The sequence below is a fragment of the Canis lupus genome, chromosome X (genome assembly GCF_011100685.1).
Source record: "Canis lupus familiaris isolate Mischka breed German Shepherd chromosome X, alternate assembly UU_Cfam_GSD_1.0, whole genome shotgun sequence".
NCBI lineage: Eukaryota > Metazoa > Chordata > Mammalia > Carnivora > Canidae > Canis > Canis lupus.
Genome location: NC_049260.1, coordinates 778,145 through 805,831, shown reverse-complemented (window position 1 = coordinate 805,831; position 27,687 = coordinate 778,145). Strand labels below are relative to the sequence as shown.

At 50.8% G+C, this 27,687-nt stretch overlaps 1 protein-coding gene across 2 annotated transcripts; it reads right to left on the bottom strand.

The window, feature by feature from the left end:
• LOC100686341 (granulocyte-macrophage colony-stimulating factor receptor subunit alpha-like) lies at nucleotides 1-27,537 on the bottom strand. 2 transcript variants are annotated; one of them, XM_038586463.1, is made up of 12 exons: nucleotides 27,313-27,537; nucleotides 23,271-23,364; nucleotides 20,067-20,209; nucleotides 11,708-11,834; nucleotides 11,447-11,576; nucleotides 9,498-9,682; nucleotides 7,437-7,570; nucleotides 4,696-4,719; nucleotides 3,394-3,529; nucleotides 2,001-2,097; nucleotides 1,492-1,576; nucleotides 1-553 (listed from the first exon to the last, which is right to left on the bottom strand). In XM_038586463.1, exons 2-12 carry the CDS (start codon nucleotides 23,341-23,343, stop codon nucleotides 476-478), a joined length of 1,212 nt encoding a protein of 403 aa, XP_038442391.1. In that variant the 5' UTR covers nucleotides 23,344-23,364; nucleotides 27,313-27,537; the 3' UTR covers nucleotides 1-475. The 2 variants fall into 2 exon arrangements, with proteins under 2 accessions (XP_038442391.1, XP_038442392.1); XM_038586464.1 differs by having other exon boundaries at nucleotides 1,492-1,573.
• Between the last annotated feature and the right edge of the window lie 150 nt (nucleotides 27,538-27,687).

The following is a 27,687-nucleotide window of genomic DNA, read 5'->3' as shown; positions in this document are numbered from 1 at the left end:
CCCCGCCACGTCCATCATTTGTCACATTGAAACATGTTAGCTGCATGTTGGGGACGGGCGGCCCTCCAAATCTCCGCGGGGATGGAGCAGCAGGTGCACAAACCGATGGGGACGCTCCCGCCCGCGTCCCGCTTGCTTCCCAGCCTGCGGGACCCACACGGGGGACCTGGGCGTGCGGACCGGCCTCTCTCTCCTTGTCCCCGAGTGGGCGCGTCGTGCGTCAGAGACACGGACACACAGACAGACAGCTAGCCTCCCTCCAGGGGGTGCCCCGCGGCGCACACCATCCCTCCCGGCCGGCCCGCGTGGACGCGCGCAGAAAGCCCAAAAGCCATGCTGCTGGGTGTCGGGGTGGCAGCGTTGCTGGTCAGCGAAGAAGACGACGCACACACGTGACATTTGCAGGGGTGGCGGGGAGGGCGGGGAGGGCGGGGGATGAGGCCAAAGCTGCGATGTCCGCTTGTCCCCGTGGTAGTCACCACGTTTCCTCCACCATGAGGACGTCCTCGGGTTCCTGGGAGCCCGGCGGCGGGTGGCCGTCATCCCAGGCGACCTGAGAAAGACAAGACGGGCAGCGTGGACACCACACACCTGCCACGCACCTGTGGTGCCACCAGGAAAGGATCCGTGAACAGAGTGGACGCAGCCCCCTCAGAGGCCGGATGCGCACACACGCATGTAGGGGACTAGGACACAGCGGGAGGCAGGAGCGCAGCTCTGACACCTGCTGCCCCAAGGGCGGACCCTAAACTTCGCTGGGAGGCCCTACTGGCCTCAAGGGCGCCCCAGGGAAAGGGGGAGGGGGGCTTCCCAGGGAAACAGCGTCAAGCCCAGAACCGGAGCCCCCCCATCCATGTTGGGGGAGATCCTCTGCTCATCACGGGGCAGCATCTGGGGCACATGCTCAGGGCAAGTCAGAAGAGTCATGGGTGCCCCCAGCTCCAGGGAGGGTCCCTCGCCACAGGGGACCGTGGTCAGGGGTCAAAGGGTCGCCCCCAAACCCCAGCTCCATCCACACCCAGTGGAGGCACCTCTATGTGCAAGTAGGGTCTGAACCCATGTAACGGACTCGGGGTGTCCTCATGAGGGTGCTGGTGTCCACGAGCCCCCCTAAGGGACAGAGACCAACCAACAGCTCCCTCCGCCCCCCCCAGGACCAGCGGGGGTTTCCAGCAGAGAAATAGGGTCACACCGCTTCCTGCGCTCCACAGCTGTTCCTCTGCCAGACCCCACATTTCCAGTTTTGTGGTGGGTGACCCCAGGACAGACTTTTGTGGTGAAGGCAGCTGGACGCTGCGGGGCCGGTGGGGGTGGGGGGGAGCGTCCACTTCCCTCTGTCCTCCATCTGTCCCCTGGGAAGTGCTCCTGGGTTGGGGAGCTCAGGACACCCCTCCTCTGTGACACCGTGCCCCAGGGCAGCGGTCACCTGCAAACACTGGGAGCCCCAGAGGGTCCGCGCCACCTCCCAGGGTGCGGGGGGCACGCGCTCACCTCCAGGGTCGGCATGAGGGCCCCCGTGATTTCCTTCTTGACCTGCGGGATGGGTGGAAACAGCTTGTGGCTCCTGTAGAACCTGCTGAGGACACGGCACCGTGGAGGGCGCCGCTCACGGTCAGCGCACCCCGGGCCGCGGGCTCCCTTCCCTCCCCAGAGAAAGCGCGCACCTCCGGAGCCAGGCCGCGGCTGCACGGACCCACCGCCCCTGCGCGGGGTGCGGAGGGCGTGTGGGCGCGCAGCAGGAGACCCTTACCCCATGGACAGTCCCTTCTCGACCCTCGCCAGCCCTCCTCGCCAGCCCTCCGCAGCCCGGGGTCCGCGCGCCCTGGACTCCGGATTCGCGCCCCCCTCCCCGCATTGCACACGCACGGGGTCCCACGCCCGGGGTCCTTGCCCCCTGGCCTCCGGATTCGCCCTCCCCGAGGCCATTCCGCACGCACCGGGTCCCGCGCCCCGCGCCCCGAGAAGCGTCCTGCGTGCTGGTGCCAGGACCCGGGCCTTACCGTTTGCAGAGGCACATGAGGAGCAGCGCGGGCACAGCCGCGGCCCACACCACCACGTCGAACATTGCGCCGCGGGGCTCGCGCTCCTCCGGGAGGCCTGGGCGGGGGTGGGGGTGGGGAGCCGGCGTCAGGAGCGCGGCGTCAGGGTGGCGCACACGGCGGCCCCCGCGCTGCTGTCCGACTCCCTCCCCGGGGCGGCGGGCGTGCGGGAGCGGAGCGGAGGAGCGGCGGAGGCGGGAGCGCTGGCCCTGCCGCGCGGACCCTCGCCGAGACCTATGCCCCCCCCTCGCCCCCGCCCCCCGTGTCCTCCACGCCCTGCTCCCTCCCGGCGGAGCTGCCCCGTAAGCGTTTGCGCACAGGCCCAACTAGAACCGCGCACGCATGTTCCTTCTCAGCCCACGTTCACTTTGAACACCCTGCGGCCCAGCCAAAGGAATGAACGCGTAATTGTGAAACTCCTGAGGGTGGGACACACTCGTGGTTTCTATCGCCCCGGACGCTCCCCTTTGGGTACCGCGGCTTGGCCTTGGGTGGTCTGCGCCGCTTCTGCGAGCGGAGACCCCGATCTCGGGACGGAAGGAGCCCACACGTGCACTGGGGGCTCCTCTGGGTGGGGGTGCGGGGCTCCAGCCTGCAGAGCTCTACGCATCCAGCTGGAGCATACTTGGAGCTCTAATCCCCAGAACGGAGGTGTGGGAGCCGCAGACGAGGCTGGGGGGGGACCCCGGCCTTGTGGGGTTTCGCCCCCCCCCCCCCCCCCCGCATAAAACGGTGCGTTTCCTGCCGCTTGCGCTTCTGCGTAATGGGAGCTGTCACCTTGCAGGCCACTGGCTTTGGGATAACCCTCCCTGCCCCCCTAAAGGACGGGGAGGTGATGGAGCGCCCAGGGGGATGGGCCGAGCACCCCTGAGCCCTGCGTGACCCCCACGGGAGGGGGACAGCGGCAACGAGGGCCTTGCAGACACCCCAGCGGGGCTGAGTGAACAGCAGCCCAGGGGGTTCCCTGTGCCCGTGCTGCTATCTGGGGGTGCGTCCTTGGAGGGTGACCCCAGGCCACGGGAGGGCGTGCGGGGCAGCAGGACACGCCCGCAGATGCTGCGTCGGGGCAGAGAGCGCGCTGGGAGCCGCTGCAGTGCACTCAACAGGCCCCCCGCCCCTCGTCTCCAAACAAAAGTTGCGTGCGCCCCAACCCCGACATCCCTGCGCGGGACCTGCTGGGAATAGGGTCATTCCAGGTGGGCGAGGTGAAGGGTCCCAGATGAGCTCCCCCCGGCCCCCGGGGCCAGCGGCAGGAGGCGGTGGAGGAAGGCGCGGGGAGGTGGGGGGAGCCCCGCGCGGATCCATCCATCCGTCCTCGTCCTCGGAGCGTGAGCGCGGGGCCTGGGGCGCTCACCGAATAGCACCGTCGGGCTCCACTCACTCCACAGGTCGTTATACACGTAGCGCACCCTCGCGCGGAACGTGCTTTCCACCCTGGCGGCGGAACTGGGCATCAGGTACACGTTCGGATCTTGTCCCCGCTGGAACACCTTCAGGAGAGGAGACAACCGGCTGTGACCGACGTGTGGCGGTCCCCTGGGGTCTGTGCTCCCCGCTTCGGAGCAGAGGCGACACCTGACACCCCGGCCAGGAGCATCCGTCCAGGCAGGAACCATCACTGGCTGTTCCATGGGACCCTGGACTCTGCACCTGTCCCCAGGGAAGGTGGACTCTGCACCTGTCCTCTGGGAAGGTGGACCATGCATCTGTCCCCTGGGATGTCCCCTGGGAAGCTGGACCTTGTGCCTGTCCCCTGGGAAGGGCTCCCTGAGCTGCGCCCACATCTTGGGCAGAGTCCCCAGACCCTCCAGGGTGGCTCCAGGTTATTCCGAATCTGCACACCGGTGGTGGTTGCAGGGGGTGGTTGGAGGGGCGGTCGGGGGGGCCCCCGTGGCCATCCGGTCCTGAGTCCGACATCACCAGCTGGGTGCCCGGGGACTGCTCCGCGCCCTCTTGCCCCTCCCCACGGCCAAAACGGAGGCCAGTTCTGGGGCAGGCCCCAGCGTCCCTGTGGACGGGGGCCACCACGTGTCCGGGGTCCACCGCACGGGACGGCGCACCCTGGTGTCCCGGGGCAGGCGGGTCTGGAGGGCCTGGCAGAGGGACACGGGACAGAAGACCTGGTGGTGAGCGGGGAAGCTAAGAAGGACCTGGAAGGGCCGTCAGGAGCAGGGCTGCGTTTCCTGAGACGGGGTGGCCCCTCCCGCTGCCCCCCCCCCCCCAATCTCATCCAAACATCCAAGCACGTCTGGGCCGGACCTGAGTGGGACACAGAGTCCCTGCCTGCCGGGTCATTCCGGAGGCCGTGGTGCTTCCCTGCAGCCTAGATATCAGGACGGACGCTGACCCCAGGTCGCACGACCCGGGACATGTCCCTGACGATCCCTGTGACCCCCAAGAACCCAGTTTCTTCTGCTCACATGTCCACGGCTGAGATATCTGGTCTTTACGAGCTCAAGTTGTTGTTTTAGACCCAGCAGACCCCACGCTACTGCCCCACCCCCTCAGCCGCAGTAGCCCGGGGGCAGGTAAGGGAGGGGCCGGCGTGGCCCCGGGCACCTGCCAGGTAGCCCACAGATGGACGGATCCCTTCCCCCGATCCCCTCGGGGACCCTCCTGGGCAGCAGGAATCGCTCAGAAAGGCAGAGAGACTTACGTGCTTTGTCTTGGAGGAGCTGCCCTGAAAAAAGGGAAAGATTGTTAAAATGTGTGTTTTCAGCATCACGTGCAAATGTGGGAACCCACGCAGAACCCCGGAGCGGGTAGGAAGAAGCCTCCTCAGAGCTTTTCCACCTGCCGGAGAGCAGAGGAGGGGGAAGGAGGGACTGCCGTGAACTCCCGGCTTGGGGACACCTCACTTCCGGGAGGGACCATGAATGTCTCCTCAATCGCACATCTGGGGGAGTTTCTCTTTTTTTTTTCTTTTTCTTTTTTTCTTTCTTTCTTTCTTTCTTTCTTTCTTTCTTTCTTTCTTTCTTTCTTTCTTCTTTTACTTTATTTATTTATTTATTTAATTTTAGTAATTTGCCAACATATGGTATGACACCCAGTGTTCATCCCATTTGGGGGAGTTTCGTGCCCACGCAAGAGACAAAAAAACGCCACTGACGTCTGCCTAAACAAACATCGTCACAGTCACAGTGGTTCTTATCTCCTATTTGTTCTACAAACCCATTTTTTTAAAACCCATTTTGTTCTTAAGGAAGCTTTTTCTAAAAAAAAAAAAAAAAAAAAAAAAAGGAAGCTTTTTCCTTCCCTTCCCTTCCTAACTTCACTTATTCAAGAGTCTCTTCTTCTGTGAGGTCCCATATGCATGTGAATAACATTTGCTCCCCCCTTCCCTTAACTGTCCTTTTATTTAATTTGCACCTCCCCGGCTCAGGACCTAAGAGGGTGGAGGAACAGCTTTCCCCCCTGGACACATAAAGGATCAATTTCCTTCTTGTGAATTTCTGTCTGGGTGGCGAGCATGCTCTGGGGATATTGATGAGGGGCGAGAAGGCAGCGTCTACAGGAGCGTTTTGTTCTGCGTCAGGGAATGTTCAAACGCCTCGTAAGGACTGACCACCTCCGAGACCCTCAGCGGGCTCCAGCATTTACTGGGTGAGTCCGTGAGGCTGTGTGGACGTCAGGTGGGACCTGATGATAAAAGGGTTGCTGCTGCTGGTGGTCCTGGCTCCTGGGGCGTGACATGCACAGGACACTCCAGGCTGCACAGCTGCCAGAGGTCACCTGAGTGGGACCACCTGTGTGAGGTCACCTGTGCATAGTTACCTGTGTAAGTTCACCTGTGTGAGGTCACATGCATGCGGTTACCTGTGACGTCACCAGTATGAGCTCACATGTGTGAGGTCATCGTGCCTAGTTGCCTCTGTAAGTTCACCTGTGTGAGGTCACCTGTGAGGTGACCACTGTATAGGTACCTGTGTGGGTGTCACTGTGTGACATCTTCTGTGTGAGGTCACGTGTGTGAGGTCACATGGATGCAGTCACCTGTGATGTCACCAGTGTGAGGTCACTTATGTGAGGTCACCTGTGCATAGTTACACCTGTGCACAAGCCCACCTGTTTGAGGTCACCTGTGTGACTTTGCCCACATGAGCACGGGGCAGGATGACACTGGAGGGCAGGGCCAGACACCGCAGACCCTGGGCACACACATCGGGGGCCTTGACTCTAATCCAAGATCCATACCCGACCTGGGGAGGGCTTTAGGGACGGAAGGGTCATGACCTCATTTCCATTCTGAACGGTGCCCGGGGCTGCGCGGTTCCACGGGGGCTGGGCCTGGGGGTCACCCCAGAACTCTCACGTGTGCCCCACACTGTGGTGTGCACAAGCTCTGTGGTCAGCGTAGGCACGATGACAGGGTCCCCGCACTCAGGGGACCTGCCTCCAGGAGGCAAGATGCACAAAGCAGAGGCACTAGAACATTTCAGGTCACGCCTGATTCCAGATCGCCCCTGGGAAGAAACCGGATCGGGGGCGTGGGGACGGCACAATGGAGAGAGACCAGTGGGACAGGAGGTGAGAACGGGCGTGGATATGGAGGACCCAGCACCTGAGGACGGAGGGAGGGCCTGCCAGCAGAAGCAGCAGGACGTGCAAAGGCCCTGGGGTCTCGGGTGCTCAGAACCGAATGCCCACAGCACGGCACCGGACTGTGTGTCTCCGATGAGGGCAAGAGAGGATGCATGAATTTGAGTTCCCCTCTGCCCCGGCTCCAGGCGTGGGGCCCAGGGTAAAGCCCCAGGCCACGGGGAAAACACAGATGCCGAGCGTCTGCCGGAAAGTCCCCAACTTCCAGGAGTCGGGGACAAGTCCAGATCTCAGGTGCAGAATCTCACTTACCAATGTGCAAACTGAAGATTCGGGGGGGGGGGCTCCCGTGTCTTTATCATGAGCCCCGCCATTCCCGACCCATTTTCACATTTTGTTTCCAAAAAACGTCCCAACAGGGGCTGCGTCCCATAAGGCCGCATTGTGAAAAATGTCGCTGATGGGACCAATGAAGACATCCAGAGTCATTACTTTATGAACCTAAAATGACTCTAAAAAATAAACACCATATTGGGATTCCTTGGCTGGCGATCGGTGGAGCATGCCACTCAGCTTGCAGGGTCCTGAGTTTGAGCCCCACACGGTGCATAGGGATTATTAAAAAAAATAAATGAGATTAGTGTTTTAAAATTTAAAAAAATTAAAATAAATAAGGGAATTTCATTAAAAAGTAATAAAGGAATCAATCACCCGTTTAGGGCAAAAACAGGGTACAGGAGTGCTCAGACATGTTTGGAGCAGAGGCGCGTGCTCATCAGCTGCCGGGATTGCGTTCCACGGGAAAATACCAGATTGCGGATGGTTCGTGGGTCGCGCACCAGGGTCGGGGCTTCTTACCGCTCTTTGGATGTCCAGCTCGTAGTACAGGACGTAACTCGAAAGGTCGTATCTGATCTCGGGATTGTCCCACTTGATAATGTGGTGCGATCTGTTGTAGGTGATCGTGATGTTCGTCGGCGGGTCATACTTCTCTGCGGAAAACGAAACAGAACCAAAATGACGACAAAACGCCCGCAAACGGCGCAGCGTGTTTTAAATGTGCAATGCGGGGGGGAAAAAGAAAGAAAAAAAATTAAATGTGCAATGTGGATGGGGTGAATTCAGGGTTGGGGGGTGTTAGGGGCTCCAGCTGGGTTGCTGTGTGATGTGCGCAAGGCGGATCGGAAGGCCACCCCCTGAACATGACACCTTGGCACATGAGTGACTTGGAACTGAAGGCAGCTGACAATCGCAGACCCAGAAAGAAGCTTTCCTGGAGCTTATGGGAGTGACTAAGACCGCACAGTTCTGAGAAACTATGACTGCCGTGAATCCCGACTCTGGGGAATTTTTATGTCCGCGAAGAGAATAGAAAGTCGGCAGCAAGCTGAGTCTGCACAAACAAACCTTACTAATATAGCCCTGTCTCCCATTACTTTCCCCGTACGTTTACCTTTCCTCAGTTTACCACCTCTAAAAGCACAAATCACTTTTTCTTTAACTCAGTAATCAGTTTTTTTTTAATTTTTATTTATTTATGATAGTCACAGAGAGAGAGAGAGAGAGAGAGGCAGAGACATAGGCAGAGGGAGAAGCAGGCTCCATGCACCAGGAGCCCAACGTGGGATTCGATCCCGGGTCTCCAGGATTTAGGTTTAGGCAGGCGCTAAACCGCTGCGCCACCCAGGGATTCCTAATCAGTTGTTTTTAATTAAAAGGACGTATGGATAAAAATATATAAAAGTAAATTTAAAAAATGAAGAATAGGGGGATCCCTGGGTGGCTCAGCGGTTTGGTGCCTGCCTTTGGCTCACGGCGCGATCCTGGAGTCCCCGGATCGAGTCCCACATCAGGCTCCCAGCATGGAGCCTGCTTCTCCCTCTGCCTGTGTCTCTGCCTCTCTCTCTCTCTCTATGTCTATCATAAAAAAATAAATAAATAAATAAATAAATAAATAAATAAATAAATAAATAATCTTTAAAAAAAATGAAAAATAAATGGTATGTAAGTTCCTGAGTCTAACCACTTCTTTGGGAGATGTTTGTTTCTTTTCTGTGAAGCTTTCCTCTGATGCATATAAAGCTTAAAAATTAAAATTGCATTTGTGTGCTTTTCTCCTGTTAATATAGCATTTGTCCATTTAATTTGCAAGGCCTGTGTACAGAACCTAAGAGGGTAGAGGAAGTTTTTTTTTTTTTTCTTCTTTTGCATTCGTATGCACAAGAAGGCCATGGTGTACGTCTTGGAGAAAGTACACATGTTAGATAAGCATTGTTCAGGGCTGTGGGTCTTGGATTCAACATTAATTTATCAACAATCTACACTATATGTCTTTTTTTTTAAAGATTTAATTATTCATTTATTTGTGATAGACTAGAGAGAGAGAGAGAGAGAGAGAGAGAGGCAGAGACACAGGAGGAGGGAGAAGCAGGCTCCATGCCGGGAGCCCGACATGGGACTCCATCCCAGGTCTCCAGGATCACACCCTGGGCCGAAGGCAGGGGTTAAACCACTGAGCCACCCAGGGATCCCTATAAGATGTCTTTAAACAGAAACAAACATAAAACAAGGCTATGTGCTGACCTATTGATGAACATGTGGTGACCAAAGACCAACCCCGTATTTCCACCCCATCAGCAATGATGAGACAGGATTCGTGAATTCAAGATTTGGGTAGAATTTACAAAAATCAACAAAAGTCTTATATGTGTCATGATCACAGGCCTCTCCTGCATCCCACCTACGGGGACCGTCCAGACCCCAAGTGCACAGCCCGGATCTTGCTCAGGCTGGTCGGGAGGGAACCCAGCAACGCGTCCCACGTGGCCCAGGTGTGAGCGGAGACGAGAGACGAGAGAAGCGAGAGAGAGATGGCTCACCCGGGCAGGGGTGTGGACCCAGGGCGAGGTCACCTCTTACCGATTTTGTAGGCTTGAAATGGAACGAAGTCCAAAAACGGAATTGCCGCCGTACGGCTGGTCCCGTTCACCAGGAAGAAGTAATTGTCCATGTTCTGGGGTTCGCCGAGTTGATCGAAATGGCAGCCCACGTGCATCCCCTCGGAGTTCATGATGTAGTGAGGGCACTCCACCTCGTCCTCGTGCCTGTCATTGGCAAAAGGGACCCAGGAAAAGCCCGATGACTGTGTGTCGTTCTGAGCAGATAGTATTAACAACAAAATATGCCCTCCCCCAGGTCAAAACCCAGAAAACCCTCTAAAAAAAATGATAAAATCCATCCCCGGATAAACGCAAAACCAGAACACGACATGCGTCCCACGCACTAGGCTGGGACGTGGCCCTCAGGGACAAATCCCGCCGTTTAGCGGGCGTAGGCGTTGCAACCCATTCCGTGCATGATAAAATCGCTAAACTGTGGATTTCCTCATCTCTTAAGGACGGGAGGGGAAGTTTGCATTTCGGAGCCAGGCCACGGCAAAGAGGAATGGTTGTCCTGCCCGGGTTCTGTGATGTTGTGACATTTCGGGGAGGCAACCCACCGTGGGGAGGAAGCCCTACAGCTCGCTCTACATTTTCTGTTAGCATCCACACAAAGATTCCCCCTTAGCATCCAAAGATCCCCCTGCTAGCATCCGCACAAAGATCCCCCCCCATTAGAATCCACACAAAGATCCTCCCGTTAGCATCTGCACAAAGATCCCCTGTTAGCATCTACACAAAGATCCCCCCGTTAGCATCTGCACAAAGATCCCCCATTAGCATCTGCACAAAGATCCCCCCTTAGCATCTGCACAAAGATCCCCCGTTAGCATCCACAGAAAGATCCCCCATTAGCATCCACAAAGATCCCCCATTAGCATCCACACAAAGTTCCCCCCCTTAGCATCGAACAAAGATCCCCCATTAGCATCTGCACAAAGATCCCCCATTAGTATCTGCACAAAGATCCCCTATTAGCATCCACACAAAGATCCCCCATTAGCATCTGCACAAAGATCCCCCATTAGCATCTGCACCAAGTTCCCCCCCTTAGCATCGAACAAAGATCCCCCATTAGCATCTGCACAAAGATCCCCCATTAGCATCTGCACCAAGATCCCCTATTAGCATCCACACAAAGATCCCCCATTAGCATCTGCACAAAGATCCCCCATTAGCATCCGCACAAAGTCCCCCCCCTTAGCATCGAACAAAGATCCCCCATTAGCATCCACACAAAGATCCCCCATTAGCTCTGCACAAAGATCCCCTATTAGCATCTGCACAAAGATCCCCTATTAGCATCCACACAAAGATCCCCTGTTAGCATCCACAAAGATCCCCCATTAGCATCCGCACAAAGTTTCCCCCCCTTAGCATCGAACAAAGATCCCCCATTAGCATCTGCACAAAGATCCCCCATTAGCATCCACACAAAGATCCCCCCTTTTAGCATCGAACAAAGATACCCCCTTAGCATCTGCACAAAGATCCCCTATTAGCATCTGCACAAAGTTACCCCCCTTAGCATCGAACAAAGATCCCCCATTAGCATCTGCACAAAGATCCCCCATTAGCATCTGCACAAAGATCCCCTATTAGCATCCACACAAAGATCCCCTGTTAGCATCCACACAAAGATCCCCATTAGCATCAACACAAAGATCACCCCCATTAGCATCGAACAAAGATCCCCCATTAGCATCCACACAAAGATCCCCCTCCATTAGCATCGAACAAAGATCCCCCTGCTAGCATCCACACAAAGATCCCCCATTAGCATCCACACAAAGATCCCCCATTAGCATCCACACAAAGATCCCTCATTAGCAACCCCACAGAGATCCCCCTGTTAGCATCCACACAATGATCCCCCATTAGGATCCGCACAAAGATCCCCGTTGCTTGGGAGACACGCGAGGCACTTACAAAGAAGCCCACCAGAAGAGCTGGTAGCAGACGTCGGCGGGGGCCCTGGAGCCAGGCGCCCAGCTGCAGTTCATGAAGCGGACATTGTAAATGAAGCAGGAGAAGTTCATGGCGCCGGAACCTTCCACGCCTGGCAAGACACCAACCGTCAAAACCCTCACCGGCTGCGCCGCCACCACCCACACCCAAGGGGTGGAGACCTCGGTGGCCCTCAGGTGGGTGAGGCGGGAGCTGGGAACTTCCCAGCACCGGGGACCTCACCTGGGTTAGCGAAAACCAGCAGCTCCTGGAACACATTACCGTCACACGTGACGTTCACGGTGAGGTTCGCCCCTCTGTGCAGCACATGGTTGCGGAAGATGCAGTAGTGCGTGTCGTCCTCTGTGACCTGGGAAGCGCACCATGGAAAACCTGTACATCACGTGCGCTTCGGGGCCCTTGGGGCCACTCAGTCCTCAGATCATTCCACGGTGGGATGTGCCCCCTTGGACCCCCCCTACTCAGTCACGTGACTGTAATAATAAGTGCACGCGTCCGGCCTCGTGAGGCCTGCGGGAGGCTGCTATCTGTGCAATAATCCCAGGAGCTCACAGCTGGCCCACCATGGCCAGGGCTTGAGTGACACTGACGACGTCCCTAACTCCGTTTCCCATGTCCAATGTGGCCTGAGCATTGTGCTGAGCTGGGAGCAACTGAGAACCCACAGATTCAGAAAGAAGCCGTCCTGTAATGATGTATTATGTGTTGGGCAGTTGAATTAAAGAAAAAAAAAAAAAAAAAAAAAAGAAGGGCAGCCAGGGCAGCACAGCGGTTTAGCACCTGCCTTCGGCCCAGGGCGTGATCCTGGAGACCCAGGATCGAGTGCCGCATCGGGCTCCCTGCATGGAACCTGCTTCTCCCTCGGCCTGGGTCTCTGCCTCTCTCCCTCTCTGTGCCTCTCATGAATAAATAAATAAAATCTTAAAAAAAAAAAAGAAAAAAGAAGAAAAGAAAAAAAGAAGTCAAAATGTAAAAACGACAAAGAAAGAGGGAAAAGAGAAAAAAGAAAGAAAGAAAGAAGAAAGAAAGAAAGAAAGAAAGAAAGAAAGAAAGAAAGAAAGAAAGAAAGAAAGAAAGAAAGAAAGAAAAAGAAAAAAAGACCTTCCTGGACTTTCCATTATCTAACTGCAGAAACTTCTAGAAACAAAGATGCTTCAGGTTCCCTCTCTCTGTGGGAACTTTTAGGACCACAAAAAAGGCAGAAATTTGGCACCAATATGGACCTGTACGAACAAATCTACCAAAATAAACCTTGTCTTCCCGCGGTGTCCTCCAAATATCGATCTTCCCGAGAGGCGCCGCCTTGAGCAGCCTCGCGCTCTTTTTCTGCCTCTTGTCACATCTGCACCCTGCATGGGATACAAGCTCTGGTCTAACTGCTTTTTGGGGGCATTTTTTTTTCTTTTTCATCAAGAAAACTCATGCCATGTAAAATTTTTAACAGCATATAGAGAGCGCATGCCTCTTCTCAGCTAACCTGTCTTTTTGTCACTCTAATTTGCAGAGCCCCGCACACAGAACTCAACAGTGTAGACAACCGTGGTTTTGCTCGCCTGCACCCCTAGAACGTTTTCTCACTCCTCTGCAGGACTCTGGGGGCTCTGACAAGGGTAAGATCTGGTGGCCGACACCCCGGGGAGAGTCTCACGTGTCCTCATTTGGGTGGTCCTGGTTTATGTGATTATTTACGAAATAATGTTATTCATGCTCATGTAGTAATTCAGCTGTTTTCTCTCTGTGGGGAGGCATGCTGCGTTGTGGGGGCGGATTTTGTGTTAAATAAATTTCGGGGATCCCCGGGTGGCTCAGCGGTGTGGCACCCACCTTCGGCCCAGAGTGTGATCCTGGGGTCCTGGGATCGAGTCCCGCATCGGGCTCCCCGCATGGAGCCTGCTTCTCCCTCTGCCTGTGTCTCTGCCTCTCTCCCTCTCTGTGCCTCTCATGAATAAATAAATAAAAAATCTTTAGAAGAGGGAGAAAGAAAGAAAAATAAAAAAATAAAATAAAATAAATTTCCCTAACAAGTGTCACCAGGGATGACGGAGTGAGCAGCCATAGAGCACTGTGGGAGGGGACAGTGGACTGACCTCGGGTGACCTCAGGGGGAAGGGAATCTGGAAACCGTGGGGTGGCCTAGGGGGAAACCACAGATCCACACACTCCATCTGTGGTACCTCTGAGGCCCGGGGTGGCTCCCCTTTTTTAAAGAAAAGCAAAGAGTCCCCAAAATTAGGAGTCTAGGGACTGATCCTGCCATAGGAGATAATTGGAGAATTTCTTTTTTTTTCTAGAGACGGAAACACCACATGTTCCATTTCTGAGTCTATAGAAACCCTTTTATCTGAAAAGGTTTTGCTCCAGACAAGAAAAAAAAAAAGTGTCTTGGGAATCCCAAAACCAAAGAAAATACGTATGTGGACGTGAGAATGATGGACAAAGACCTACAGGGAAGAGGGGTTGTTCTAGGAGGAGCAGCCTGGGCCTTACTGAGGTCACCAGAGTCCCTCGGAAGGAACGTCTGGGATTTACACAAAAGTCAGGTGATTGACAGCGTTAACACACCGCCCAGGATGCGGCCAGGGGGTGACTCATTCAGACGTTTTAGGGGAGAAAATGTTTGAATAGAAGTTTCCGTACAGCTGGGCCTGTCGGTGACCAGGATGAGGAGAAATGCACCTCCTACATCATCAGAGGCTCACAAACACGTCCCGGTTGTGCATCGTGAGGGTGCATCGAATCTCTAATAATAATAATGATAATGATAAAAATAATAATAATAATAAAATATAAAATAAGACGTGCTGTCTAGTTCCAAAACGACAGAGAGAGCCTCCTACCTCTTTGTCATGAGCATCCCCTTTAGAAAAGGTGCAGCAGCACCAGGGTCTCCCTGAGATGTGTGCAAAAGGGGGTCCTGCCTCCTGTGTTTGTGGGAACTTTGTTCCAAGAGACCATTTCTCGCTCATCTAAAAGATGGGATTTTTATGTTTCTTGGTGATTCAGGGAGCAGGGGCATCGGGGAGGGGGGAGGTCCCTCCCACGTGTGCCAGGTCCACACGGGCTGCCCGCCGGCACCTCGCGCCCGGGCTTCTCGCCCACTCTACCCGCGTCGGGCTTCCGAGTGCATAGGGCATTTCGTCTCATCCCTCGACGTAGTCATACCTTTATTTCTATTTTGCTCTGTGCTTTCCCTTTTTACACAATTGATTTTTTTTAATTATGATTTTTTTTTTTTTTTTATCGAGGTCACTTAGGCGTAAAGTGAACCACGCAATGGACCATGTGGATCCGTCTGAAGTGCGCACGTCAGGGGCATCGGGCAGCTTCGCTATGTTGTGCAAGCTCTACCTCTGGTTCCAGAACATTCTTCTTTTTTTATTTTTTAAGATTTATTTATTTATTTATTTATTTATTTATTTATTTATTTATTTATAATAGACAGAGAGAGAGAGAGGCAGAGAGAGAAGCAGGCTCCATGCCAGGAGCCCAATGCGGGCCTCGATCCCTGGACTCCAGGATCGCACCTTGAGCCAAAGGCAGGCACCAAACCGCTGAGCCGCCCAGGGATCCCCTGGTTCCAGAACATTCTTATCCTCCTCCCCGTAGGCCCCACCCCCATCCTCAGGCCCTGGCAAACACTAACCCACTTCTTTTAACAGGATTCATCTATTGTGGAAGCTTCCTATAAATCGGCTGACGCGCCGTGTAGCCTTTTCTATCTGCTTCTCCCTGAGCAACATAATTTGCAAAGTTCATGCACATCGTAGCAGGTGCACAGCTGATGCTCTTTCACAGCTGCAGGGAGAATTTAGTTTTCTTTTTTTTATTTTTTATTTTATTTTATTTTATTTTTTCAGAATTTAGTTTTAATCCTCCCCCCTGGCCCCCCCCAAAAAAAAGCATCGTCCATGGAGTGGGATGGAATGAGGGACTTGAAGACCATGCAGAGCAACGCTCGCTGGCAGGGGCAGCCACTGGCACCCAGCCCCACGCGGCGTCACGTGCTGAGCGTCAACACAGTGACCCACAGAGGACACGAGATTTAAGACAGTTTGGAAGGAAAAACATCACATGGAAAGAAAGGGGGAAAAGAAAGTCAGCACAGCAGCATCCTGTTTGTGAAACCACAGGCTTCCATGGGCACAGGGCGGCGGGGCAGGGGGTGGCTGGGGGGCAGTGGGAACAGAGGCACCGCCTCCCCTGACCGGTCAGCCCGAGTCCGACCCGACGGTAATTACATCCACTCAGATTCCCTCAAATTCAAAACAGAGGAAACTCAGAGCATCATTAACACCCGAGACACCTGTGCCAAACCTGTGCTCACAGTCGCAGGCAGGACCGGCTCCCTGGAGGTCCCCCAGCTGCAAAGAGCCCCTCCCCTCAATCCTGACCCCCCAGCCGGCTCTCGGGGGCGACGGGGCTGCTGCTAAAGACGGAATAAAACAGCATCCAGAGATGCCTTCAAGGTTCAAATCCCCCTCTTCTCTGCAGGCATCTCTGTTTGGCCTCACGGAAAATCCAAAACCCCAGTGAGAAATCCTGCAGCCCGTTTTTATTTTTATTTTTATTTTTATTTATTATTATCATTATATTATTTATTTGTTACTATTTTATTATTTATCAATTATTTTATTATTTATTTATTATTATTTTCTTATTATTATTTTATTAATTATTATTTCATTATTTATTCATCATTTTATTATTTATTATTTTATTATTAATCAATTATTTCATTATTTATTCATTATTTTATTATTTGTTTATTATTGTTTTATTATTTATTATTTTATTATTTATTTATTTATTTATTATTTTATTATTTTATTATTTATTTTTATTATTACTATTATTTACTTTTTATTTTATTTTTATTTATATTTTTATTTTTATTTTTGCGGCCTGTTTTCATTTAAAACACCAGGGCCTCTCTCTGCTAACCAGCTAGCAGTTCCCCCCTCCCCCTTTTTCCTGCAGGAGAAAACCCACAAAACAAATCTGTGCACAGCAGGCGGAAGGAAATGAACCAGAGATTTGCAACACATATAACACACACAGGCAAAAACGCATGGCCTTTGGGAACCTTGGGCGAGTAGACCTGATTTTACGTCGCTGGCCCCGCTCGGACCTATCCCGGGGATATTTTCAAAAGAACCTTTCATTTAAAAATATTTTTAAGAATTGAGGCACCTGGCTGGCTCCGTTCATGGAGTGTGCCAGTGTCGATTGTGGGGTTGTGAGTTCAAGCCTCACTTTGGATGTAGGGATTTACTCAAAAATCAATATTTTAGGGACACCTGGGGGGCTCAGTAGTTGAGCATCTGCCTTCAGTCCAGGGCATGATCCTGGAGTCCCGGGATCGAGTCCCACGTCGGGCTCCCTGCATCGAGCCTGCTTCTCCCTCTGCCTGTGTCTCTGCCTCTCTCTCTGTGTCTCTCATGAATAAATAAATAAAAACTTAAGAAAAAAGAAAAATAAAAAAATTTTTAAAGAAGAAAAAAATGAAAAAAAAAATTAAAAAAGAAGAAAAAAATGTAAAGCTATAAAAAATAGAAACCCCAAAATGTCATGCTCATGCACTGAATTCAACATTATTCAAAAAAACGTATCTATCATGATTGTGCACAATCTGTTTGAATAACATCAGTGGAGGTGGGACGGGAGGACTAAATAATCATAATCTCAGCAGAGGTTGGAACACAAGTTTTGCAGAGTATGCAAAAACCAGTTTTCGGAGACAAACAATGGTTAGATCAGCAGGAACCTAAATGAGTCTCTCTGACATGCGAAAAGAGGTTTTTGCTTTTGGGTTTTCTCTTTTACATCGACTGACACTACTGTAAGTCATATGGAAACACCACATTCATGAACGTTTTTCTGGAATTCGCAATGAAAAATGAGACGAAACAGAAAGCCGCCACGATGGCACGGAAGGAAGTCACGTTTGCCTTATTTCTGAACTAACAGGACAACATTCCGAGAACCAGATGCTCCCTGCAATGCATTGACTTTATAAAACAGATTAAGGAAACCCGTGGACAGGAAGGCCGTAAAATCAGTGACTTCCTTGCACCAACAGCAAACACTTAAAATCGAAAAAAAAAATTTTGTTTTTTTGAAGCAAGCGACAGAAAGCTATACCATGTGTAAACATGACCCACATGGAAAGGAAGGTCTGGGACCTGTTTATTTTTGTGTCATTAGCTTAAAATTTAATTTCAGTACTTTTAATTAATTTTTTTTAAAAAAATATTTTATTTATTTTACAGAGAGAGAGAGAGCATGATCAGGGGGAGGGGCAGAGGGAGAAGCAGACTCCTCTCTCCCTCCCGCTGAGCTGAGAGCCCGATCCTGGACTTGATCCCAAGACCCTGAGATCCCGACCTGATCTGACCTGAAGGCAGATGCATAAGCAGCTGAGCCACCGAGGTGCCCCTAATTTCACGACTTTTTAAAAGCACGGGTGCCTAAGGACACCTACTGCTGGATCTCCCGTGAGCCCCAATGTGCAACCTCCTCCCTGCCTCCTCCTCTCAGGGGCTCTGAAAACACAGTTCACCTAAGGTGTGACCAGTCGTAGAATATTTCACCCCAAAATAAGCCCACTTTGGCACAAGGATGATTTTTAAGACGATTGCAACAAGCAGATACAAGGAAACCCCGACGCAGGTCACTTGCCTAAAAGCCAGACATTTCTTTGCAAAGAATACCGCCTCCCCCCCACCCCAGGAGTTAATCTCTGGGGACACGGCAAGACCTTCATCAGCCTGGAGGTGGCGGCAGAGGAACCCACATAAGAAGTCCCTGTAACGGGCGCGAGGTGGTGCACTGGGTTAATCCTCAGACTGTTGGTTTCAGCTCAGGTCCTATCTCAGGGTCGTGAGATCCAGCCCAAAGTCGGGCTCCATGCTCAGCACAGAGTCTGCTTGGGCTTCTCCCTCTCCCTCTGTCTCTCTCCACCCCAGAATAAATAAATCTTCAAAAAAAAAATTGCTAAAACTAGCTATAAATGTGGGGAGGAGCCTCCCCCATCCCCAGCAATCGCAGAATTGGTATGAACATTATTATTATTTTTAAAGATTTTTAAAGATTTTTTTTTAATATATTTTTATTTATTTATTCACGAGAGACAGAGAGAGAGAGAGAGAGGCAGAGACACAGGCAGAGGGAGAAGCAGGCTCCATGCCGGGAGCCCAACGTGGGACTTGATCCCGGGACCCCAGGGTCACACTAAAACTGCTGAGCCACCCGGGCTGCCTGGTATGAACATTATTTTAAAGTGAAGACGTTTGGATTTAAGAGATGCACAAAGAAACGTTTTGGGGGGCGTTTCTCTTATCTAACTGAAGTCAGAAAGTCCTAGAAAATAAGGCTGCTATAAATTTTCTCTTTCAGGTGGATTTTAGGAAGGACAACGAGGGTAATGTTATCATAAATGCCCTCTCTGGGCCGTGACGAAGACTGAAAGACGTCTTACAGTTGTAGGAATTAGCTTCATCACAAACTTTCTTATCTCCCATTTTCTTCTGGAAAAATGCTTGTTCTTCCCATAAAGAGCTTTACTCTCTCCTTCCTTTTTCCTACTAGGTACATAAATCGTTAACTTTACCTATTTATTGGGCTATGTTTTAAAAGCCCCATATGAAAAATAATAATAATAAAAAAAATAAAAGCCCCATATGAGAAATAAAAAGAAGTTCCATACGCATGGGAATATACTTTTCTACCTCCTGTTCATCTATCTCTTGTTCATTCACGGGCCTCCAGACACAGCTTAAGAGGTTAGATGATAAGGTTTTTCCTCTCTAAGGTCCTTAGAATGCAACCAAGGGTGTGTGTGTACTAGGTGACGAGTGAGTGAAAGACACGGACTGAATCCGGGGGGCGCTGTTTCCATGGTGACATCCATTTAAGGGGCAAATCCACATCTTTCCCTGTAGTCCCTCATGGAAGGGGAGAGATCAAAATGAAAGCAGGTGCAGAAAAGACAGCTATTATAGATTCCTCCTCATACGTGAGACTCAGTGTGTAGATTTTACTCTCACTGTACAAAGCAGGGTGAAGGGCTCCTATAGTTGGGATTAATCCCAAATAGGCTATTTTGGAATAAGGATCATTTTGAGCATCTGGCACCTGAGAATGGACATGGGAATAACACATATGCTGATTCCATGGTCACGTCCCCGAAATTTATTGGCCTCAGAAGCTGAAATCCACATTTCTTTGTCGAGACGTCTCCTCAATTTTCCAGCCTTTTAGAAAAAATGGCACAAAAACTCCCTAGTCCATCCACTTCTTTGGGGGTTTACTTCTCTCCTGTGAATCTTCATTTAGGTAAAAAAAAAGTTGAACCGGGAACAAATCTGTAGATCTTTTCTTCTGAAAAATCTGACACTCGTCAGTTTAATTTGCACATCCCTACCCCTGAACCTGAGAGGGTAGAGGAAATGTTTTTTTTTTTCCCCGACAACAGCAATAGGAGTGGAACTCAAGAGGAGGCAGGAGACGTAAGAGTCATCTCACAGGACAATTCAAGGTTTGCAAGGAGCCAAGCCATAAGGCACGAGCCATGAACACTCACCTGTGGGGGTTGCGAGGTGGGAGAGCCGAGCGGGGTATATATTACGCATTCTTGCTCACTCACATTTCTTATGTAATTCCAGCTTAACATTTTCTTCCTTGAATCTAGCTGCATGTTTATAATAGGAGATACGTTTTCTTGTGCTGCAATTAAAAAAATATTAATAAACACTTAGTAGGAATTAGAACCTGCTCCCCTCCCCACCCCTTGCAAGTGATGTTATAGTTACAGGTGAGAGGGGAGACGTTCTGCAAACACCAGGTGGGGATTGTCATATCGGTTTACTGAGGCCAGATTCACATAACGTAAAATGAACGATTTCAAAGTGACATATACAAGCCCATGAAAGGATGCCCAGAAAAAAGAAAAAAAGGAAAAAAAGATGCTCAGAACCATCAGTTATCAGGGAAATGAACATCAAAACCACAACGAGATATCACTTCATACCCCTAAACTTAGCTTTAGTAATAATAATTTGAAAAATACAGAAAATAATCTGAAAAATACAAGTCAGCTATTGTAATCATGTGAAAAATACAGAAAATAATCTGAAAAATACAAGTTAGCTATTGTAATAATGTGAAAAATATAGAAAATAATTTTAAAAGTACACAAAAGAAAAAAGATAAAAAATAAAAATACACAAAAGTATAGCAAGAATCATTGCTTAGCTAAAGTGCAGGAAACTTAGCTATAGTAACAATAATTTGAAAAATACACAAAATTAAGTATAGTAATAGTTATTTGAAAAATACAAAAAATAATTTGAAAAACACAGACAACTTAGGTATAGCAATAATAATTAGAAAAATAGAAAAAATAATTTGAAAAGTACGGAAAAGTTAGCTATATTAACAGTAATTTTAAAAATGCAAAAAATAATTTGAAAAATACAGAAAAGTTAAGTATAATAATAATAGTTTGAAAAATACAGAAAAAGGGGCACCAGGGTGGGTCAGTCAGTTGAATGTCTACCTTCAGCTCAAGTCATGATGTCAGGGTCCTGGAATCCAGCTCCGTGTCAGGCTTCCTGCTCATAATAGAGTCTCATTCTCCCTCTCCCTCTTGTCCCTCCCCCTGCTTGTGCTTTCTCTCTTGCTCTCTCTCTCAAAATAAATAAATAAAAATCTTAAAAAAGGGAAAGGAAAGTACAGAAAATAATTAGAAAAATACAGACAAGTTAGGTATAGCAGTAATAATTTGAAAAATACACAAAATAATTTGAAAAAATACACAAAAGTTGAGTAATAATCATTTGGAAAACAGAAAAATACAGAAAAGTTAACTAGAGTAATAATAATTTGAAAAATATAGAAAATAATGTAAAAAATACAGACAAGTCAGATATAGGAATAATAACTTGAAAAATACAGAAAAGAAAGAAACTAATTTGAAAAATACAGAGAAGTTAGCTATAGTAATGATAATTTTAAAATTACAGAAACTGGGATCCCTGGGTGGCGCAGCGGTTTGGCGCCTGCCTTTGGCCCAGGGCACGGTCCTGGAGACCCAGGATCGAATCCCACGTCGGGCTCCCGGTGCATGGAGCCTGCTTCTCCCTCTGCCTGTGTCTCTGCCTCTCTCTCTCTCTGTGTGTGACTATCATAAATAAATAAAAATTAAAAAAAAATTACAGAAACTGATCCTTAAAATATAGAGAAATAAAAATATTTTAAAAATCTTAAAATACAGAGAAAAATTTAAATACAGGAAAAAATTTTAACATGGAAAAAATGTCTAGAAAAAATTTAAAATCACAAGGCAGGCTGTGCAGAAATTGGGGCCCTCTGTATCTTCCCAGAGGGAATGCAAAGTGGGGCTTCCCTCCCAGGCCTTCAGGATAGGTCAGGGGATGGGCTATGCCCTTTGGGGTGGGGCTGATGCAGCACCTTGACCAAGAAGAAAACTGCCATAGTGAGGACAAGTGCAAAATGACCATGAGGACTTTAATTTTCCCTATTAGGGGGAAAAAAAACAGAGAAGGACCAATTAATTTACAACAACAAAGCCAAGAATAGACAACAGGGGACAAACAGTCTCTCCAAAAAACGGTGTGGGAACAGCGGCAGCCACTTACAAAAAAGTGGAAGCAGACCACTAACCAGATCCGCAAAAAAATTAACTCCAACTGGATTAAAGACTCACAGGTACAACCCGAATCTACAAAACTCCTAGGCAAGAAAAAACCCCATAAAAACAAAAAGCCCAGGTTGCTGGGTACCTGGACATTGGTCTTGGCATGAAATTTTTTTTTTTTATTTGACACTGAAATCAAAGGCTACAAAAGTACAAAGAGATGCGTGGCTCTTCATAGAGGGGCTACATGAGCGTCAACAATGCGGAATAGCTAGCTGAGGGTCTGGGGCGTCTGTGAAATGTGATGATCAGAGAAGTGAACGCCCGTTTCCGGGGAGGAGAGGAGCCCAACTTCCCGGGCAGCTGGCTCCCAACACGGTGAGCTTTCTCTCCCTGTGTGTGCGCTCTCTTTGGTGGGTCGCCCTGCGGTAAGATTTCTATGTTCTCTAGCGTCTTTGGGGAGAGGTTTTGTGGGTTGGGAGGATATTTTTCTGTTTCTAAAATATTTTTTTAAAAGATTTTCTGTATTTATTTGAGAGAGAGGAAGAGAGAGAGAGCAGGGGTGGGGGACGGCGGGGGAGACTCCATGCTGAGGTCATGACCTGAGCCAAAATCAAGAGTCGGATGCTTAACCAACCGTGCCATCTCAGCAGGTCCGAGATTTTTGCTTTTTTTTAATTTTTTAAATTTATTTATGATAGTCACAGAGAGAGAGAGAGAGGCAGAGACACAGGCAGAGGGAGAAGCAGGCTCCATGCACCGGGAGCCTGACGTGGGATTCGATCCCGGGTCTCCAGGATCGCGCCCTGGGCCAAAGGCAGGCGCTAAACCGCTGCGCCACCCAGGGATCCCGAGATTTTTGCTTTTTAATAAGGTTTTCCCAGGACAGGCAGAAAAGCTGACACCCCAGCTGGGCTTGGGGTTTGGGGATAGGATTTTCTCCCTGATTGTGCCAGATGATGAACATCCGCTAACAGTTTGGTTTCCACAAGGACCCCTTCTCTTACCAGGGCAGGGGTAGAGGATGGGGAGATGCATAGATGCATCAGGTCTGGGGGAGGGCCTTTTGTCCTCTTCCAGCATTAGGGGGACCCTGCCCAGACGCCCCCACCACCTGCCAGCACCTACCCGGCTGTGGTTCTCTGCAGCACACTGAGCTCAGGAGGACCAGAAAGCTCACCAGATCCAGAGTAGTCACCATGGCCCAGCCCCAATGCTGCACCTGAAGAGGAGGAGACCTCAGGTCAGAGGGTCAGATTCCAGGTGGGGCAGGAACCCTCCATTCTCAGAACCCCTCCATGCCCCTGGGGCCGTCAGGTGTCAGGAGCAAGTTCTTGGGCGGGGGGGCATCCCGTGCCCTATGTGGTCAAACCACTGGGTGTGTCCACCATCCTATTTCCACATGCCTGGTCCCCCCTACAAAGTGACAGCCCCTCTGAAACCCTCCTGGAGCCCCCTTCAAGGCATCAGGACACTCAAGGTGCATTATCCACGATGACTACCAACGTGGGATCGAACCCACTTTTCCCACCAGACTGGACTTTTTCCTGCAACCCAGCATCACCATGGCCATTGCGGGTCTAGACCACATCCCCGCCCCTGGGCCGCTGTGTGGGGACCCACTCTGAACCCCGCCATGCATATTGGGGTTATTTGAGGTTGTGCCTCTTGCAGTAGGTGGTTCAGGGGCAGGGGAGGTGAGGCCTCCATGAAAAAGAAGGAATGTGTGATGAGGATACTGCTCCACGGCATCCACTTTGGGGTATGAGGCAGCTCTGTCTGGCTGAAGACAGAACACCTTTATTAATCATTATTATTATTATTACTATTATTATTGAGAAAGAAACAGAGATCAAAAGAGCCAGGAGTTAGGGGCGGAGAAAAAAGAATCTCAAGCAGACCCCACGCTGAGCACAGAGCAATGCAGGGCTCCATCTCATGACCTTGAGATCATGACCTGAGCTGAAACTGCGAGTCTAACTCTTAACCAACTGAGCCGCCCAAGTGCTCTCAGGATGGAATACGTTTGCAGAAAGAGCCAATAGGAGCCCAGAGGCCACCAGCGAGTCGGGGTGCACATCATTACAGTGTTTCCGGCCCTTTCCAGGGATGTGCGCCCACCTCCTGGGATGATGGAAGCCATTTATTTCCCTACCTGGGGGAAGCAGGTAAACTCCTTCCTGCTCTGTGTCTCATTACCAAGCGGGAGGTCTTCCTACATAAGACAGACCAAGGGAGGAGGCCGGGAAAAGAGAAAATCAGGGAGGAGAGGTTGAAGGGCAGGAAAAATCGTTTCCCTCTAACCTCTTAGATCTGCACCCGATGCCCACAAATTACGTGGATAAAAAGATTTAACAGAAAACCCAGCATTTACGCCATATATATATATACGCATGGGAGTCCAGCAAGGAAAATGCAGCTCAGGGAGGCAGCCAGATGGTCAGCGAGTTTAATAAACCTTTTTTTTTTTTTTTTTAAACCATTTTTGATTCAATGTCAGAAAATGGGTTTCTGGCTCCTGAATGGGGAAGGACAGTTATATGGAAAGGGGCAGCAGGAAACGTGTGGCACGTCCGGGGCGGTCTTGTTCATTAGCATCTCCGAGACCATAAGAAGTCTCTGAGCGTCATTGTCTTCTCAGTGTGGGGAGCATCTTTGTCCTTCTCTGTGTGTCTCGTGAACTCATAGATACAGTCTTAAAACAAAATATAAAATAAAATAAAATAAAATGATAAAATAAAATAAAATGATAAAATAAAATGAAATAATAAAATAAAATAAATGAAATGAAATAATAAAATAAAATAAAATAAATAAAATAATAAAATAAAATAAAATAAATAAAATAAATAAAATAAAATAAAATAAAATAAAATAAAATAAAATAAAATAAAATAAAATAAAATAAAGAAGGTCCGTGTATGGACGTACATTTCCTCCAGGAAGGGGAAATGAATCTCCTGTATTTTCTGGCAGCTAGGGAGGCATCCAGAACTATTTGTGCTCCTGCTGGTTCTCAGTGGCCTGTGGTCTGAAATCATCTGTATGGCCAAGAGGTACATTTTGGGGGGCCTGTGGTGATGCCCTTCAAGGCATGAAGTGTATATGAGCTCAGCGTGTGGAGGGGTGCTGTGCCCTGGCCCCCAGTGGAGGCCACTCCTTGTTCTTAGTGCACCTGCTATGGGTCAGGCCCTGGCGCCGGGGATGGTCTGCCTGACGGCGGTGGCTCTCAGACGCCTCCCTCCATCCCTTGCCATGCCCCCGATGGCCCTCACCTACTCTACAGTCGCCACCGAGACTTTTCCCCACGAGGAAGGAAGCACAGCGACACATGAGGGCTGCGGTGGGGACGTCTGAGGTCTGTCCCAGAGTCTCACACCCAGGGCAGGAAGAACCAACGTGCCGCGGCCCAGGGAAGTGAGCCCTTTGGGGCACAAGGTCTGCGCGGGGTCAGTCTCTGTGTCAATGTTGAGCACAGAACGGCCACGGAGAACCTCAGGGGCGGCTGCTCGAGAAGCTCTGAGGAGACAGACACGGGCAACCAGGCCCCGCCATTGTGTCCCAAAGGGGCATTATCACCCCCCGGAGCTGCCGTTGTGGCCGAGAGGCAGATGTGTCCCTTCTCCAAGAACGGGTGTCCTCGGGGGCTCTGTGGTGACCCACTGAAATGCACCTGTTGAAACCCTTACTCCATGACTTCAGGATGGGGCTGCATTGGGATATTCGGTCTTTAAAGAGGGGATTTAGGTGAGGTCTGTATGGTGCGCCCCGATCATAGGATCAGGGAACGATGTGCAGAGAGCGATGAACATGTGAGGACACAGGGAGAACACGGCGTCTACACGCCCGGGACAGAGGCCTCGGGGGGAACCAGCCTCGGCCTCCGTGGGGACCCACCCTGGGGACAGGTCAGCCTACAGACGCAGCCAGAGGAGCTGGGCACCCGGATGGGGCGTTTGCCTTTTAATGACTTTTTAAATTTTGCATTAAGTACAGCAGCTTTGCACATCGTCATCGCCCTTCTCATGGCGTTGACCCAACCACGTGCCCCGTCGTTCCTTCCGCGTGTCTTAGTAACCAACAGGCTTCCGACCCCAGTGTCCTCATCACATGGAACATATTAAAATGTAATTAGAAGGGATTCCTTTTATTTAGTCCTAAATGCAGCATTGGCCTCATTTCTCTCCCGCGTTCTCCAAGGATGTGTCCCCAGGCTTCAGGGCCCTAGGTCCGACCTCTGGCCACTGGCTGCAGGTGGCACCTTCTGCGAGCCTTCTGCGTTGGGAACAAGGGTGCTTGCCTCGGGGCATGACTCCCCCCACCCCGTTTCATACCAGGCTCATCTATGCCCTTTGGTTTGGGGTTCCAGCTCCCAGGTAGGAAGATCTGAGCTGTTGATCGGGGTGGCAGGGACACTCTGAGTGCTCACCCATCGCCGGGGGCTGCACATCACAGCCTCGTCCAGCTCAGGCTGGAGCTACTTGGCTTCTGCGCTATGCTTCTCAGGCCACAGCATTTCTGGGGACCCCCCCTCCCTCCACCACCCTGTCCCGCCTGCAGGTGCAAGGGGAAGGCAGGTTATGCACCCCGTGTAGACCCAGGGGCCAACTTAACCGTGCACCTGTCAGACCCGTCGGTATCAAAGACCAAGCCTTGGTCACTTGAATGCTTAAAAACCCCCAAAGTGGGCAGTCTGGGTGGCTCAGCGGTTTAGCGCTGCCTTCGGCCCAGGGCGTGACCCCGGGCCCACGTCGGGCTCCCGGCATGGAGCCTGCTTCTCCCTCTGCCTGTGTCTCTGCCTTTCTCTCTCTCTCTGTGCGTCTCATGAATGAGTAAATAAAATCTCTTAAAAAAATCCCAAAGGAATATTGGGTGCTTCCCCAGAAGGACGTACGCCCTGTAGACAGTGGGGAGACACCCCGAGCATTCGCTCGCAGACACCCACCAGACAGACCTCTTGTGAGTTTCGTAAAGTGATGCTCACACCGCTGGTTCTCATCTGGGCACCGTGGGGATGCTCATCCCCTCCACACGCCCTCCGTCTGCTCCATGAGTGATATACCCCCCTATACCCACCCACGGCGCTGGTTTCCCCTCCCATCCGGCGCCCATCCTGCTGTAGGATCTCACAAACCCCACAGCCCTAGAGATGCACAAAACATCAGCTTACTGGTCAGCGAGGTTTCTGGAACGTCCTCGGACCGCTCCGGCGCTTTCAGAAGGTGCTGTGGACAGGCGGCACCAGAAGGGGTGCTCGGGACGGCGGGACGGAACCGTGGTCCCCGCGGGGATGAGCTCAAGAAGCCTGGTCAAGAGCCTGCTCTCTATGGACTCCCACTCACAATTCATCCCCACGTCAGCGTTTGGAGAAGCGCCTTATCTGCCATCAGCCGTGTCCTCCTTCTCAATGAGTGGCTGGGCCGGGGTTATCTCCCCGGCGCGCAGGAAGTGCTCCAACCCCCAGCACCATCTTTCTCAAGCGCCAAGCTGGCCCTTTGCTTTTTTATCAGCATCTCGGGGTTCCTCTTTTTTGCAGCGGGGTGTC

What these genes read in the sequence shown, in the direction of transcription:
- LOC100686341 (XM_038586463.1), bottom strand. Translation starts at nt 23,343, where the DNA reads ATGGTGACTACTCTGGATCTGGTGAGCTTTCTGGTCCTCCTGAGCTCA. An exon ending in ATTTCAAGCCTACAAAATCG is followed by an intron (nt 7,571 to 9,497) that starts GTAAGAGGTGAC and finishes CGTTTTCCGCAG; the next exon opens with AGAAGTATGACCCGCCGACG. An exon ending in GAGCCCGACGGTGCTATTCG is followed by an intron (nt 2,098 to 3,393) that starts GTGAGCGCCCCA and finishes ACCCCCGCCCAG; the next exon opens with GCCTCCCGGAGGAGCGCGAG.